At 45.2% G+C, this 18,196-nt stretch overlaps 1 protein-coding gene across 6 annotated transcripts in view; it reads right to left on the reverse strand.

The window, feature by feature from the left end:
* The window catches only part of LOC114767452 (NLR family CARD domain-containing protein 3-like), a 69,974-nt gene that overhangs the window by 16,924 nt on the left and 34,854 nt on the right, over positions 1-18,196 (reverse strand). The window contains exons 1-4 of one of the 6 annotated variants that reach the window (XM_028959295.1): positions 17,531-17,629; positions 13,580-13,757; positions 12,602-12,690; positions 9,752-11,636 (exon numbers count right to left, since the gene is read on the reverse strand). The exons of the other annotated variants lie outside the window; for them this stretch is intronic. Coding sequence (XP_028815128.1) covers positions 9,752-11,636; positions 12,602-12,690; positions 13,580-13,757; positions 17,531-17,555 — 2,177 coding nt within the window. The 5' untranslated portion in view covers positions 17,556-17,629. Of the gene's footprint in view, positions 1-9,751; positions 11,637-12,601; positions 12,691-13,579; positions 13,758-17,530; positions 17,630-18,196 lie in introns of those variants that run through there. 6 annotated transcript variants of the gene reach the window in all.

The following is an 18,196-nucleotide window of genomic DNA, read 5'->3' on the forward strand; positions in this document are numbered from 1 at the left end:
CGCATAGTGTTTTCCCAAAAGGTGTCATTTTTTTTATAGGTTTGTCTTTTCCTTTTAGTTCTTATCAGTTTGTCTATGTGCATGGCGTGGATATGCCATATCCCATATCCAGATACAGGGGAGGAGCTGCAGGCACAGAGGGAAGCGCTGGTGGCTGCACTAGCGGCCCCCATTGCCCCCTCCTCCCCTACTCCTTCCTCGTCAGCCCGACGCACCCCTTCCCTCTGACTTCCCCTACTTCCAGTTTCTTCATGGTCTTCTTTGTAGTCCTTCTCAACGTCAGCAAAAATAAGGAGCTGGTAATGGACTTCATGAAGCAGCATGCTTCGGAGGAGCATCTACATTGGAGGAGATGCTGTGGAGAGGGTCAGCAGCTTCAGGTAAATCTATAAAATCTATATAAATCTATATAAAAAAAAATACAATCCCACAGTCCAGGTTCAGTAGAGGTCAGCAGATGTTCATCAGGAAAATCCTCCATTCATCTAACTGCTGTGTTCTCTCAGGAAGAGACCGCTGTCTGTGTGCTGCTTGAAGATGTGAAGATGTTCATGATTATGTTGGTCAGATCCTGATGTGTGAGATGATCCCACCATCATTTCATCTTCTGTACCAGCTACTGATCCTTTTCTTCTGCTACTTCTTCTGTTTCTTCATTTGAACCAAGTCACCCTGATCGGTTCTGTAGAGAACAGGACAGTGTTAGTACTATACTTCTGTAGGAAGATTGTCTCATTGTCTCCTATTTGTTGAGTTATGGAAAGCAGCAAACACCAGAAAACACTCAGGATCACCAGGAGAACATGAGAGAAGGTCCAGGAGAAAACCCAGAACCAGGCACCAACAAAACAGGACATGGTCCTGAAGTCCATGGTGCTTGAGTGTCAGTCAGACAGGGACGTGACTCATTAGAGTTGTCTTGGTCCCCAACTGGGTAAAAACCTAGAACTGTTCTACAAAAGGACAAGTCACAAGAAATCTAAGAGGTTTCATGGTCCTTCTGAGGAAAGAATCCAGACAAGCAGCAGCACATGACAAGTGTAGGAAATTCATGTAACACACACACACACACACACACACACATTCCTGATATCAACACTCACCGTAGAGTCTCCAGTTTACAGTGTGGATCCTCCAGTGCTGTAGAGAGAAGTTCCACTCCTGAATCCTGCAGATTATTGATACTCAGGTCCAGGAGTCTCAGACGTGAGGAGTTTGATCTGACAGTTGAGGACAGAGCTGAACAGCAACCAGCTGAGAGGGAACAGTCACGCAGCCTGGAAGAAACATGATGATCCATCAGATTATTACAGTCATTATTACTCTTTATTTACCTGTAGATAAACACACACACTTTATCATTAATTTTATATTTAGTTTTTGTTAAATTTATTTCCTCTTAATGGAAAATAATCCAGTTGTGTTGTTGGACCAAGTTGAGTAAGTTTATATTCTGGTACGAGGAGACGAGTCAGTACAGCGGTACAGGTTGTCTAACCAGGAACAGGCAGTCTGTGTTGTGTTTGCTATTTTCGAATAACAACGCGGACTCTCGACACGCGGTCTGCTTCTTTTCTCTTTTATTTCCGTATACCCAGAATCCCTTACAACAACACCCACAACCTGGAACACACAAAACGCACACTGCCCATGTGCATATGTAACATTTCCCCCCCCCCAGGAGGAATGGCAACAACACAATATAACTAGGCGACCGGGGTCGACTACCCGGAACGCCAGCATAGCCATGTGGTTTATTCTGCCACGTGACAGGCTATGCCCTAACTACGTGGTGTGCTATTCAGTCACATAGTCCTTGAGGTAAGCCGGTCTACAGCGGACACGGACAGGGCGTGGTGAAGCTGCGCTCGCCCGGCCTCCAGCCTCCACTGGACAGTTCCGTGTATCATCGGGTAGGACCTCCACTAGGTCCAAGTCACTAGCCATGGAGTAAGGGTCTACGGGGGTGAGCGGTGACACCTTCTTGAGCCGGCTCGCATGTCACTTCGTACCATCAGCCAGGCGGAAAGTGGCCAAGCCCAGCCGCCCCGTAATCTGCACTGGTTCAGACCAAAAGGAAAGGAGCTTGTTGTCCCGGTGAGGCCGACGAACCCTGACCCAATCATGGACTGCCAGACAGGAAGGTGTCACCTTCCGTCGGCGATCAAAAGACTGCTTCATCCGGCGCTGAGAAGCCGAAACCCTGTGACGCAGGGCCGCTGCAGTAAGCGGAGGAGGCTGTGGCCGCAGCCGGTCTAATGGAAGCTGCAGCTCCCTACCCAGCATGAGGAGAGCTGGGGAGACGCCAGTGGTGGAATGGAGAGATGATCTGTAATGAAGCAGGGTGCGCTGCAGGGCTGAGGAAAAGGCCAAGCCATCGGCCAGGTGAGCCCGAACACCGTTCTTCAAGGTCTGGTTAAACCTTTCCACACCACCGTTAGCCTCTGGGTGGTAGAAAGCAGTGCGTGTGTGTCGAATTCCCCTGTCCCCGAGGAATGTCTGAAAATCCATGGAGGTGAACTGAGGCCCATTGTCTGTTGTAATGGTGTTGGGAAGGCCCCACCTTGAGAACAGACAGTCGAGGAACTCCATGGTCACCTGGGACGTGACCGAGCCTGTGGAGGAGATCTCGGGCCACTTTGAGTACAGGTCATAGGCAACCACTAGAAAACGCTGATGATATGGGACCCCCTGAAATGGCCCACAGATATCCAGCTGAACGTGCTGCCACGGCCCGGCCGGCCACTGCACAGGTTGCAGTGGTGGAGGTGTGGGAGGGCCCGTCTTTCCACTGACGAGACAGGCTGAGCAGTCCTTCACCGCAAATTCAATATCCCTGTCGATCCCAGGCCACCACACCCTGTCACGGCAGCGCTGCTTGACCTTTACGATGCCTAGGTGTCCCTCATGAGCCATGGCCAGGATGCGAGGTTGTAGGCTGCCAGGGATGACGGCCCTGAGTCCCCGCGCCACACAGACCTCATTCCAACAGGACAGCTCATCTTTAACCCGATGAAATGGCACCAGATCCTTGGGCACTGTGCGTGGCCACCCCTCTCGAATGCAAGTGCAAAGCTGCGATAGCACTGAGTCTTGCGCTGAAGCCAGTTGGAGGTCCTGTAGAGACACAACCTCCCGGAGTGGCCCATGAAGCATGTGGATAAGCTCTGGCTCCAGTGTATCCGTGGCTGGGCCTGGGGGAGTGTCTGGAGTGGCCCTGGAAAGGAGGTCTGCCACAACATTGTCCCGGCCGGGGGTAAACAGCGGAGTGAAATTATACTGCAGGAGCCTCTCCGACCAGCAGTGGAGCCGGAGCGGTCTGTGCCCCGTGCCTGAAGATGAGAGTAGGGTCGTTAGGGCCTGATGGTCCGTGCGGAGGGTGAAATGTCGGCCATACAAGTATATATGCCACCGCTCACACGCCCAGACACAGGCCAGTGCCTCCCGCTCCCCAACTGAATACTTCTGCTCGGCCGGAGTCAGAGACCGGGAGGCAAAAGCAATGGGGCGCTCAGAACCATGTTGGCACTGAGAAAGGACGGCACCTAGCGCTACACCAGACGCATCACAGGTCAGAAAAGTGGGGCATGACAGGTCAAAGTGAGCAAGCACCGGTGGTGAGGTAAGCTGGGCCTTTAGCTGACGGATGGCTGAGGAGCAGGCTGAGGACCAGGCCCATGGGGCTCCGGTTTTCAGAAGCGCACGCAAAGGGGCTGTAGTGGCAGAGTATTGAGGGAGAAAACGCAAGTAGTATGCAGTCATTCCAAGAAAGGATGCGAGCTGGGCTGGGCTGGAGGGCTCAGGGAGACGTAGAACAGCCTCCACGTTAGAATTTAAGGGTGTGATGCCCTCTCCAGACAGGCGAAAGCCCACAAAATCGACCGCTGGCACAGTGAAGACACATTTGTCCCCATTCAGCGTAAGATTGTGACCTGCCAGGATCTTGAAGACGCGGTCCAGGTGCTCATCATGTGATGCGAGGGTTGGACCATGCACCACAATGTCATCCAGATAAATCACTACCCCAGAAACTGCAGCAAAGATGGTAGACATGATTTTCTGGAAGCAGCTAGGGGCAGAGCTGAGACCGAAAGGCATCCTAGTATAGCGGAAGACGCCCATGTGTGTGACAAAAGCGGTCAGGTTGCGGCTCTCGGGATGCAGCGGAACTTGGAGATAACCCTGTCGAAGGTCTAGTTTGGAGAAGACAGTAGAACCATGGAATTTAGCGGCCAGCTCCTCCACAGTAGGCAGCGGGTACTTGTCAGGGACAACTGCTGTGTTGACCGACCTTAGATCCACGCACGGCCGGAGAGTCCCGGACTTCTTCCGTGCCAGCACCAGGTTGGAGACCCAGGGTGAAGCATCAATCCGCTCAATTATGCCCAGCTCAAGCAGGTTGTTGAGTTCCGCAGTGACTTCATCACGAAGAGCCAGAGGAAGGCGGCGCAATGGCTGAATGACCGGTCGCACATCTGGTTTGAGCAAGGGCTGGTGGTTAAATGCGGTGAGGCAGCCCAGGCCAGTGAACAGAGAGGGCCAGCGTTGCTGCCAGGGTGAGCCCACCGTGAGAATGGTGGCACCATCCACATCCATCAGTGAAAAGCCCAGACTGCTGAACAAGTCCAGACCCATTAGGTTAGCCCCGTGGCGCGAGACGTGAAAAGTAAAAGATGGTAAAGTTACACTCTGATACTGAAGTGGTAGGGAAACTGTGCCTACTATGTCTATTTTGGAATTCCCATACCCACTCAGGAGCTCACAGTCAGGGTGGAGGGTATGATGGGAAAAAAACTGCTTGACAGTGGCCAGGTTCAGCAAGGAGCGTGAAGCCCCTGTATCCAGCAGCAGTGGCAGTGGAACACCGTCCAGCCGCACCACACACGTTTTAAATGGGGGAGATGCTGCAGTAACAGAGTGAATAGTAGTAGGTGGCGCTGGAGAAGATGGCCTCTGAGGGCGGCCGGATGCGGCTGAACGGCAAACACGGGCGAAATGGTTACGTCTCCCGCATTGTGAGCAGGTTTGGCCATTAGCCGGGCAGTTAGGCGCCCTGGTGTTATGCGTGGAGGATCCGCAGTTTCCACACGGGCGGCGGGTGGACGGGCGGCGGGTGGACGCGCCGCGGCGAGCGGCATAGTTTACGGGGAGGCCGTGGTCAGGTGTGTCGTCCCGGAGCGCAGGCGGCTGGACAGTAAGCGTGGGCACTGCGGGCTGAAGAGAGGGTACCGGCGCCAGGCGAGATGCTAATTCGGCTGCTGACTCCATCTGAAAAGCCAGTTCCACAGCTTTGGCGAGCGTGAGGTCGTCCGAGGACATAAGTAACTTTTCGCGGATTCTGGGATTGTTTGTATGCTCTGCCAATTGATCCCGAATGAACTCGTCTTCCATTGTTCCAAACTTACAGAAACTCGCCAGCCCCCGCAGGTCCGTCACGTAATGGTGAACCGACTCGCCCGGTTGCTGCCTCCTCTGGCGAAAAACTACGCGGCGCAGGATAACGCTCTGTGGGGCGGCGAAATGCGCGGCCAATTTTGCGACGCCGTCCGCGTACGTTGTGTCGGCTCCCAGGGTCCTGAAGATCCGCTGCCCTTCCGTGCCCAGGTTATGGAGCAGCAAGGCTCGCAGACGCTGGTCTGGAGAATCCGCGAGGCCGACGGCCGTGAGATACGTCGAAAAGGATTCCAACCAGCGGTCCCAGGGCACCGGCGGCTCGCCGGGCAAAGCCAGAAAAGGAGGTGGAGGAGGTAGAAAAAACTCCATCCTCGTCGCCAAATGTTGTGTTTGCTATTTTCGAATAACAACGCGGACTCTCGACACGCGGTCTGCTTCTTTTCTCTTTTATTTCCGTATACCCAGAATCCCTTACAACAACACCCACAACCTGGAACACACAAAACGCACACTGCCCATGTGCATATGTAACAGTCTGGTCCTTTTATACAGTAGATATGCATGACAGTATTAGACAGCAGTATTCTTACAGTAAAGGGGTGTGTGTGTACGTGTATGTGTGTGTAAGGTGTGTGGACGTTGTGTGTTCGGTGGGTCTGTGGTGTGTTGTCTATGTGTTGGTGCGGCCACGAGCTTCCCTGTGAAGTCCTGGTGCGGTTCAGCCAACATGTTGGTGTGAGTTTGTGTAACTCGGGGGTCTTGGTGTCCTGGTGTGTGTGTGTGTGTGTGTGTGTGTGTGTGTGTGTAAATGTGTTGTTCAGATGAGGGTCGTGTGTGGAATGTCCCCATGAGAGTGACACTTTTCCTTGTCCCATTTCCACTTTCTCTTTCCCAAAGTAGGTCCTATTATGCTTGTTAGTCTTGTGTAACAATAAACCTGTTTGTATTCCACCGGCGCCTGGATCCTCCCCAGATATCATTTTATAGTTTATTGTACAGCACATTGGTCAATTATTGTTGTTTATCAATATTCTTCAGAAATAAAATTAATTTGAATCGACTTTAGTTTCAGTTACAATTTATTCAGATATTTTATTCTGTTATTAGGATGATGTTGAAGGTGTTTTTCTCCTGGATATTAAAAAGTGTTTCATGATGAATGAAGAACATTAACTTTTCACCACTGTAAAGACCAAAAAAAGTAAGATTTACATGAATGTAATGTTACCCGCTCTTATTTTGATAACCCCTTTGTGAGCGGAAGTACGTTAACGGAACTGAGCTTGAGGTAAGACAGAAGACGCGAAGTAAAGCAAGAAAGGGGGCAGTGGTGGCCTAGCGGTTAAGGAAACGGTCCTGTAATCAGAAGGTTGCAGGTTCGATTCCCGATCCGCCAAGGTGCCACTGATAAGGGAACAAGGTTTGTAACTATGACTAAAGTATATTTGAGCATCTTGTAATGTTTGTGAGAAAAGACGTGATTTGTTATGCTAAGGGAAAGAAATATACTAACGTAAGGTGCTGTGCATGACGAGGGATGTGATCGTAATTATTGGTATCTGCTCTTGCTTAGCTCTTACGTTGGTTGATGACACGGACGGCTTCAATAAATCATCATTTGACCATCAGTTCTGGCCTTCTCAATATTGACTGACTGCTACAACCACTTTCTAAAAATGAAACCATGTCTTGTATAAAACTGATCATAATAAAACTCTGCTGCTGAAATGTATTTTTCTGCAAATGTATTTCCATTAAATATTAATATTCATTCCTGATAGCAACACTCACCGTAGATCCTCCAGTTTACAGTGTGGATCCTCCAGTGCTGTAGAGAGAAGTTCCACTCCTGAATCCTGCAGATTATTGTAACTCAGGTCCAGGAGTCTCAGACGTGAGGAGTTTGATCTGAGAGTTGAGGACAGAGCTGAACAGCAACCAGCTGAGAGGGAACAGCGCCGCAGCCTGGAAGAAACATGATGATACATCAGATTATTACAGTCATTATTACTCTTTATTTACCTGTAGATTAACACACAGTTTTAAACATTTATTTCACTATTAACAATTTATTCAGGTGCTTTATGCTGTTATTATGATGTTATAGGTGATATGAATCTTTACAGATATTATATTTGTATATTTTTACATTATTATAGGTGTTAATTTTTGTAAAATTGTTGATTTGTAACGTGGTTTGCTGTATTCTTTACTGACTGCTCACCACCACTTACATTTACATTTCCAGCATTTATCAGACGCCCTTATCCAGAGCGACTTACAATCAGTAGTTACAGGGACAGCCCCCCCCTGGAGCAATTTAGGGTTAAGGGTCTTGCTCAGGGACACAATGGTAGTAAGTGGGATTCGAACCCGGGTCTCCTGGTTCATAGGCGAGTGTATTACCCACTAGGCTACTACCACCCTACTTGCATGTTACCTTATATAAGCTGTTTAATTCTACTGCTGGGCTGTCAGTAAATGTGCGCATGATAACGTCTTAACGTCAGAATAAAGTTTTGTAGAACCTTTGATCGACACTGGATTGTGTTTTTATTAACGCGTCAGACCAATAAGTGAAACTCGACTTCAAACTCTCACTGCTTTTGGTTTTATTTCATGTAGTCACCAAATATGCATTTTTTGTTCAAATATAATTTTACATCAAATATTAATATTCATTCCTGATATCAACACTCACCGTAGAGTCTCCAGTTTACAGTGTGGATCCTCCAGTGCTGTAGAGAGAAGTTCCACTCCTAAATCCTGCAGATTATTGCTACTCAGGTCCAGGAGTCTCAGACGTGAGGAGTTTGATGTGAGAACTGAGGACAGAGCTGAACAGCAACCAGCTGAGAGGTAACAGCCACACAGCCTGGAAGAAACATGATGATCCATCAGATTATTATGTACAAACACTCATGCATACAAGATTATTGGCATGAAAATATTTATATGAATCGAATTATTTGCATCCCTGCATTTACATCTTGATCCAAAAATGTATTGTAAATTCTTTGTTATTTTCATGTTTATTTCTTTTGTTGACACTTTCCTGTTTAGTGTCCTCGTGTTTTGTCTCACAGCGATTAAAATCAGGCTTTAAGTTGACGGTCATCTTGTCCAGCGTAGAATGGCTCCGATTTTTTGTGTTCTCCCAGTGCCAACAAAAGAAATAAACATGACAATAACAAAGCAATTTGGAATTTAACATTTTTCTTGGACAAGAGGTGCATTTTCTGACATAAGTACAGAATGACAATATTTAGGCCATAACTGTACATTAATAAAATCAGAAAATAAAAATTTCAGTAAATTCTACTAAAACACTTTATTTCAGTGCTTGCCTCATCATCCCAGCTGATCTACCAGACCTACCAAACATGACAGAAATATATTTCAGAACTAAACCCTTCAGTGTAAATAAGCAGTAAAGCTTTGAGATCAGTTCTGTAAGTGACAGGGAACCAGTGCAGGGATCTGAGAAGAACTGGACTCATGTCCTCTCTCCTCTTGGTATTTGTTAGGATTTAGAAGGAGTTACAGCAGCTGTCTGGTGTCTTTTTGTGAAGAGCAGTCAGGAGAGAGAACTGCACCAGTCTAACCTACAAGAGATAAAGGCCTGAAGACACGTATCTAGGTCCTGTTCAAATAGAATTATCCCTGCTTTCTAAGAAAACCTGGGAGAACATCTGCGAGCCCTGGAGCAGATACACAAGAGCAATCATACAAAACTCCACACAGAAAAGCAAGTATCACGACACAAACACGGGCTGAGATCCAGGCGCAGATGGAGTTCCACCTGAACACGGGAGCTACGGGGTTAACAAACACAGAGAACGGGAAACAGGGAACCAAACTGAGACCCAGAAGAGGCAGAAACAGAATGGGGTCACAGGTCCAAGATCAGCCAGGGAACAATGATACAGGACGTCCTTTAATAAAGAAGGGAACAGGTGCTGTGAAGGATGAAAAATCTGATTAGTCTTGTTATAACCTGAGAGTCTCCAGTTTACAGCATGAAGACTCCAGTCCTACACAGATGTGTTCCACTCCTGAATCCAGGATCTTGTTGTAACTCAGGTCCAGATCAGTCAGATGTGAGTCTGGTGACTGGAGAGCTGCTGCTACAGTCTTACAGGACGACTCAGTGAGGTAACAGAAGTCCAGCCTGTAAAGACAGAGAAGATGTCCATCATATTTACAGCTGTGTGTTACATGATATTTGATGGATCATTTCAGCTGTAGTGACTGTTGGTCCTTACTGGACGCTGTATGCAGTGGGGCTGTGTTCAGCATAAACAGCAAATTTATGATATAAACTGTAAGACTGAAAGATCCTCAGTCAGGAACTCACCGAGCCTTTCTGCAGTTCCTCACTGAGATCATCAGTCTCTCACGACCACCATCATCTATCTTGTATTTCTTCAGGTCGAACTCATCCAGAACATCCTCTGATACCAGGATCATGTAGGCCAGTACTGAGCAGTGGGCAGGTGAGAGATTTTCACCTGATTTCACCAACACATCAGTCTCCTCATGCAGTGAAGAGTCTTTCATCTCAAGCAGGCAGAGCAGAAGATTCATGGCTCTTTCAGTGGAGACGTTCTTGTCTGTAATCACATTGTCGTTGGTAGTATCCTCTTCCCTCAAATTGATCAGTTTCTCTTTGATGTACTGACTTGTTCTCTGGAGACTCTCTGAGCTGCTCTCTGTTTGGGGCAGGAGACCTTGTAGAAGTTCCTGGTTGGACTCCAGGGAAATTCCCAGAAAGAAACGGAGGAAAAGATCCAGATGTCCGTTCTCACTCTGTAAAGATTTATCAACAGCAGCTTTAAGAAGATCATCCAGTGACATCTTTGGACTTGAGGAAAATGTCCTCATGATAGAGAGCAAAGAGATTCTTGTGATTTCTCTCTTCTGTCTTGTAACAAACATCTTCAGTTCCTCCATGTTCTTCTTTACATAGCAGTAAAACACCCAGAAAGCAGCAAGAAACTCCTGGATGCTCAGATGCACAAAGCAGTAGATCTTCTTCTGCTGAAACACAGGTTCCTCCTTAAAGATCTCAGTGCACATCCCAGAGTAGACTGAGGCAGCAGTGACATCTATTCCACACTCTCTCAGGTCTTCTTCATAAAACAAGAGGTTTCCATTCTCCAGCTGTCTGAAGGCCAGATTTGATAGTTTCAGAAGGACCTCTTTATTTGACTGCAGGAGCTTCTGTCTGTCCATCTCACTCCTTTCATTGTATTTCTGGTTCTTCATGTTGGTTTGGATGATCAGGAAGTGGGTGAACATCTCAGTCTGAGTTGTGGGGATTTCTTTACTGTCGTCCTGGAGCAGCACTTCCTGAAGAACAGTGGCTGAGATCCAGCAGAAGACGGGGATGTGACACAAGATGTAGAGACTCCTTGATGTCTTCATGTGGGAGATGATTTTGTTGGCTTGGGTCTCATCTCTGATCCTCTTCCTGAAGAACTCCTCCTTCTGAGGGTCATTAAACCCTCGCACTTCTGTTACCTGGCTGATGTCTTGAGCAGGAATCTGATTGGCTGCTGCTGGTCGTGATGTAATCCATATGAGAGCCGAGGGGAGGAGGTTCCCTTGAATGAGGTTTGTTATGACCACGCCCACTGATGATGTCTGTGTGACGTCACACAGCTTCTGTTCCTCAATGTGGAAATTCAGCTGAATTCTGCTTTCATCCAGACCATCAAAGATGAAGATCATCTTACAGCTCTCATATTTCTGTGTGTCCTCCAGCTCCTGAAGCTCAGGGTGGAAGTCCAGCAGAAGCAGATGAAGACTGTACCCTTCATCTTTAACCAAATTCATTCCCCTGAAAGGAAGCAGGAAGATGAAATCTACGTCTTGGTTTGCTTCTCCTTCTGCCCAGTCCAGGATGAACTTGTGCACAGACACAGTTTTTCCTATTCCAGCAACACCCTTGGTCATCACAGTTCTGATGTGCTTCTCTTGTCCAGCTGGGGCTTTAAAGATGTCATTACAGTTGATGGGCGTGTCTCGTCTTCTTCTCCTGTGTGCTGCTTCAATCTGCTGAACCTCATGTTCTCTATTCACCCCTTCACTCTCTCCCTCTGTGATGTAGAGCTCTGTGTAGATGCTCTTCAGGAGGGTCTGGTTCTCTGGATGTATGATGCCTTCACATATGTGCTCCACCTTCCTCTTCATACTGGATTTATGAGTCTCCAGGACTCTCTGTAGGACAACATCAGGATCTGGTAATGAAGAACAACATCCACAGACAGTCAGAAGAATCGAGAAAATAAGGTTTTTTTTTTTTGTTTGCTTCTGCTGATTTTTTAAAATATGATTCATCTTTTACTTTTCTTCTTCACCGTTTTCACTGTTGTAAGTTTTGTGTTTTTTATTATGAGACCAGCATTTACAGCATTTACCAGACTCTCATATCCAGAGCGACTTACAATCAGTAGTTACAGGGACAGTCCCCCTCTGGAGACACTCAGGGTAAAGTGTCTTTGTCACGACTACGGACTTACGGGGGAGGGAGGGCAGAGGTGTGACATGCTGGGAAGGGGTTTCTATTAATAAACAATAAATAAACATAAACGCGGCTCGGTGGCTGAAAACAATTTAACTTAAATAAAGAACATAAACTTGCCCGCAGGCGTGTGGCGAATACACTAATTCACATACGAAACTTCCACGAAAATGCCGTCCCTTCCGAAGGGGCGGAAATCTCTGGCTTTAAAGCGTTGTCAGAATAGGCCACAGGTGATGAGCCCAGCAGAAGTCAATCCTGACAGTCTTGCTCAGAGACACAATGGCAGTAAGTGGGGTTTGAACCTGGGTCTTCTGGTTCATAGGTGAGTGTGTTACCCACTAGGCTACTACCACCCCAGCACCATCTGCTGTGTAGTGATTCTGTGTTTTAAGCCAGATGTTCACCTGTATGTATATTTGTGGCTGTGATTGGTCCTTTTGTGGAAGGTTTTTTTTGGTCATATTTTGTTTTATTGCCATTTTTGCTACTAATAGCCTAAACATGAGAATTGGTGTTTAAAATTAATCTCAACAGTCACCGGACTTTAATTAGTTCCACGTTCCCAGGAAATAAATGATGGACGGGCTTCACATCACATTGATTACTGGACACGTGTTATAACTGGAATTACAGCAGCACCAGTCCACATATTCAGGTGAAAAGTAATAAAAGTCGTACTTGTGTCTCTGCTCCTGTTGATGGTCGGGTCGTTGGTTATCAGGTTCTGGTGTCCTGATGGAGCTGTGTGTGTTCCAGTCGTCCACACACTGCAGACACACAGGAGGACAGAGAGAACGTTCAACACCACAGATTCACACTATGGACACGTCTTTATATGTAAATTATCATACAAATTTTTTACCAAAAAAAATTGCAAATTCCAAGTAGTTATTGTGTGTAGAAATCTAGTGTGTAAAGGTTGATTTGAATGATAATATTGATGCATATTTATATGAGGTTGAGTGAATGGCGTTCTGGTGAAGTCAGAATAATCCAGACTCTGGAGATGACTGGAGAAGAAACGAACAGGAAAATTCATTTCAGACCCCTAGAACAGTAAAAACTATCTTCTTAAATTCCTTCCCTCTGGCAGACTAGTGATCAGACCAGAACCAGCCGACAGGACAGAAAGACGTTTCCTACCCTCATGTCCTCATTACCAGCTGAACTGCAGCACCAGAGCAACACTTGTTCTCCGACATTATTACTACACAATACTACTTGGTCTAATTTGTAGGTATTAATTGAAGGAGCCATTTTGTGTTTAAGTTTGTTTAATTGTAAAATGTTGGCCTTGCAGTCTTGGCCTCTGAGGAATAAAGAGTTAAATGGTTCCTGTGCTTATTAGTAAGGTGTGTGGTCATACAAAGAATTATTGGAAAAGATTTGGTTAAGAAGGTCTAGCCACTGTTTTACAATTAATTTACTTTCATTACTTGTATTTGTAATAGAAATACTTAAATTGTATTTATGTATAGAGACAAATTTAAATCACTCTGGTCAAGAGCGTCAGATGAATGATGAGACGGAGTCAGATGTGTCCCACTGAGACGGGTTCTGCTTACAGGTCACTGTAATGAACTCCAGAGCAGGAAAAACCAAACTGATTTACTTCCTCATTCAGTTCATCACCAAACTCCACAATCTGTTCCTCACCTCTGATCACAGGGGGTTGAATCTCCACTGAAGTTAATAGGACGATCCATGGACCAGTCACTCTTCATAGACACACAGCTGGACACTGGAGACTCTGGTCGGTGTGTCTGATGGGGACCAGTGTTCCCCTCCTCACCGTCCCCACAGACACTCATTTTAGACACAGAGTCCCCTAAACCTGTGGAGAGAGAGAGAGAGAGAGAGAGAGAGAGAGAGAGAGAACATCCTTCAGGACAGACACAGTTTTAGAGAAAAACTAAACTGTGATGCCGAACACACCACTCTGGATCTGTTTCTCCAGTTTTCCTCCTGAAGCAGCTGGACCAGGAAATTCTGAATATTTAACAAGTGTAATACCGTAGTAAAGTATATGTTTGGTATGTAATTGTTCATATTTGTATTTAGACTGTAGTTAACAAGATGTGTCTTTATTAAAATATTAAAACATGTACAACTATACATCTTACCGTACATGACTGACTATGTGCCTGTAGCTACTGTCCTTTATTGACTGCATTAATTTGTCAAAAATGGCAAAATGATCCATTGTTCAGACGTCCATTCTTCATTCAAGGCGTTTTCACACCACAGACCAGAATAGAAGTTTGCAGAACATTTACATAAACAGCGAACAAATGAAGAAATAAAGCGTTTAAACAGTAAGCAGATGTGCTGAATCAAGAAACTGCATTAGAACAGGGTTTGTAATGTACAGTATGTCCACAAAAAGCTAGACGTTCTTAAATTATGCAGGAGCCGCTATACCACAGACTGACCAACAAGGAATTACAGTGGTGTGAAAAACTATTTGCCCCCTTCCTGATTTCTTATTCTTTTGCATGTGTCACACAAAATGTTTCTGATCATCAAACACATTTAACTATTAGTCAAAGATAACACAAGTAAACACAAAATGCAGTTTTTAAATGATGGTATGCTGCCCTCGCTCTGGGTTTTCTAGTCTCCACCAGCTAGTCAGCGAGATAATGATGCTCCAATAAACAGACTTGTATTTGGTTTTCTCTGTGCTGATTTATTGAAGAATGGCCTCTGACCACTGCCTTCTCTATGACCATCGTAAAAAGACAAATCTTGTCCAAAGCAGCAACATTCTTGCTCAATACGGGATTGCTTCGGCACTATGTTCCGCCATCTGGATTCTTATTCTCCCGTTTTCAGAGTAACCAAAATAATATTACGAGACAGCCACTAGAGGGAGCTATAGGCCAACTTACTGCCTGCACAAGGCAGAATAGATGGTTTTTATTATTTAAGGAGAAAAAAAATCCAAACCTACATGGCCCTGTGTGAGAAAGTAATTGCCCCCTGCAATAAAGTGTTTGCGATAACTTGCAACGAGTCTTTTACAGCTCTCTGGAGGAATTTTGGCCCACTCATCTTTGCAGAATTGTTGTAATTCAGTTTTATTTGAGGGTTTTCTAGCATGAACCGCCTTTTTAAGGTCATGCCACAACATCTCTATAGGATTCAGTTCAGGACTTTGACTAGGCCACTCCAAAGTCTTTTTTTTCAGCCATTCAGAAGTGGATTTGCCGGTGTGTTTTAGGTCATTGTCCTGCTGCAGCACCCAAGATCGCTTCAGCTTGAGTTGACGAACAGATGGCCGGACATTCTCCTTTGGGATTTTTTGGTAGACAGTAGAATTCATGGTCCCATCCATCACAGCAAGCCTTCGAGGTCCTGAAGCAGCAAAACAACCCCAGACCATCACACTACCACCATATTTTACTGTTGGTATGATGTTCTTTTTCTGAAATGCTGTGATACTTTTACGCCAGATATAACGGGACACGCACCTTCCAAAAAGTTCAACTTTTGTCTCGTCGGTCCACAAGGTATTTTCCCAGTCTTGGCAATCATTGAGATGTTTTTTAGCAAAATTGAGACGAGCCTTAATGTTCTTTTTTGCTTAAAAGTGGTTTGCACCTTGGAAATCTGCCATGCAGGCCGTTTTTGCCCAGTCGCTTTTCTTATGGTGGAGTCGTGAACACTGACCTTCATTGAGGCAAGTGAGGCCTGCAGATGTTCTTTAGATGTTGTCCTGGGGTCTTTTGTGGTCTCTTGGATGAGTTATCTCTGCGCTCTTGGGGTAATTTTTGTCGGCCGGCCACTCCTGGGAAGGTTCACCACTGTTCCATGTTTTTGCCATTTGTGGATAATGCCTCTCACTGTGCTTCGCTGGAGTCCCAAAGCTTTAGAAATGGCTTTATAACCTTTACCAGACTGATAGCTCTCAATTACTTTTGTTCTCATTTGTTCCTGAATCTCTTTGGATCTTGGCATGATGTCTAGCTTTTGAGGTGCTTTTGGTCTACTTCTCTGTGTCAGGTAGCTCCTATTTAAGTGATTTCTTGACTGAAACGGGCGTGGCAGTAATCAGGCCTGGGGGTGATTACTTTTTTCTCCCTTAATAATGCAAACCTTCATTTAAAAACTGTATTTTGTGTTCAATTATCTTATCTTTGACTAATAGTTAACAGTTTTTGATGAGCAGAAACATTTAAGTGTGACAAACATGCAAAAGAATAAGAAATCAGGAAGGGGGCAAATCGTTTTTCACACCACTGTAAGCAAAATTCTCCATCATTTGTGGGAGCTGCTGCTGCTGCTGCTGCTGCTGATGTTCTATCGGGAAACGCCCATGATTTAAAAAATACCTTATTCCTGTAACTTATTCTAGCTTTGAGTCCTGCTTATTCGAGCTGGATAGATCGGACCTCTAATAAGGATTTTATCAACGACTTTTCAGTCTTCTTGTCCGTAATTGTGCCGAAACATGACATGATTTTAACATTCATATTTTGCCCCACCGAGCCCCTTGCTAGAGAAATTTTGGAGCTACTGGACTCCAATCCATCAGCGGCCCTACTCATACGATGGGGCATAAACTCCATGTTGTTTCATCATACGGGATCTCTGTGTCTGATATTAAACTGTGTGATGCTGTATTCTCTGATCACCTGTTTTATGTCAGATCTCTGTTCCCCGTTTTACCGCGGTGTTGTCGGTGTGTTTTCACCCCTTTTTACTGCTGAAATTCTCTCTGCTGGTATTAAGCATGTCGAGTTATTTTCATCACTCTCTAGCTGTAAGAATACTGAAGATCTGACCTTTCTATCTGCTTGTCAAGACATGTTAGACACTGCGGCACCGTATAAAACCCGCCTCCGGAGCTTAAACCCGACGCCAGCTAGACCAAACTAGACGTGAACGCCGGAAGGCTGAGCGCATGTGGAGAAAGATTCGGCTGCAGGTGTCTTTAGAAATTCTACAGGAAAAACTGTCAAAAGCGGAAAAGTTGTGTATATCCAAGACTGTATCTTCTATTTAGTTCTACTTATATTTTTATTTATCTTTAGTTGGAACCCTGGTTTAAATGTGCATCTTCTGGTCTGCTCCTAACATTATCTTGCTGTTCTTAGTGACAGTAAAACCATCTATCCATCTACTCTTCAGTACATTTACTATGTCTTATCTCTTTTGTATTTTATACTGAAGTATTTGTGATATATTTATAATTATACAAGATAACTATAATTCCCATTCTTTTTTTGACTGTTGTTTTGTCTGAGTGCTGTAGGGTGGTAGTAGCCTAGTGGGGTAACACAATCGCCTATGAACCAGAACACCCAGGTTCAAATCCCACTAACTACCATTGTGTCCCTGAGCAAGACACTTAACCCTAAATTGCTCCAGGGGGGGGCTGTCCCTGTAACTACTGATTGTAAGTCTCTCTGGATAAGGGCGTCTGGTAAATGCTGGAAATGTAAATGTAAACACCACAATTTCACCCACATCTTCTCTATTTGTATATTAGTGACGGGGATGTGACTGTAAAAGATTTTTTATTTCATTTTACAAACATCTACTTTCACTAAAACCAGATTAACCGTCACTTTAATAAAGTTTTATTCCAATAAAGTTACTCACCGCTGCTGTGGTTCGGTTCGTACATGTTAAAATCCGGACTGGTTGTTTTTACTTTAAAAAGCGCGTCTTCACCAACATGGCGACTCTGCTGCAGTAAGAAACACTTTCAGTTTTGAGGAGGAGGAGGAGCAGGAAGTAAATTACCTGTTACAGGTGGGGTTACCGCCCGTCCTTTAAAATACGGAATCGTCCCGAATTTCACAATGAAACTGCCCGTTTTTAATCGTGTTTTTTTATCATTTTATGAAGATGCGTCTTTTCCTACTTTTGATTGGGTGATACAATATTCATTCATTCATTACTAAATAATGTTTAAAATGTGACCCAGTCTGTGAAAACCGAACTGGAGTCAATTTCATTTCTTAATTTACTGTTTTCTACATGAAATAAAGAACAGTCTGTGAAAATAACCATGTCAACCACTGAAATCACAGTGAAATGAACGGCTAAAATCAAACTTTATCTCAGAATTAGATTTGACCTGGTGTTCACACACTGGGTCACAAATTGTAATTTGTAAAAATTCTGTAAATACAATGTAAGTGGATCACGTTCCAATGTAATATTATGGTTTGTTTGTTAAGGTGTGACTACCAAGAACGATGAAACGACCTACAGAGAGGAGTCCAGACTCTTGGCACAACAACGTCCTTCTCAACGTCAGCA

This window comes from Denticeps clupeoides, chromosome 2, assembly GCF_900700375.1.
Source record: "Denticeps clupeoides chromosome 2, fDenClu1.1, whole genome shotgun sequence".
NCBI lineage: Eukaryota > Metazoa > Chordata > Actinopteri > Clupeiformes > Denticipitidae > Denticeps > Denticeps clupeoides.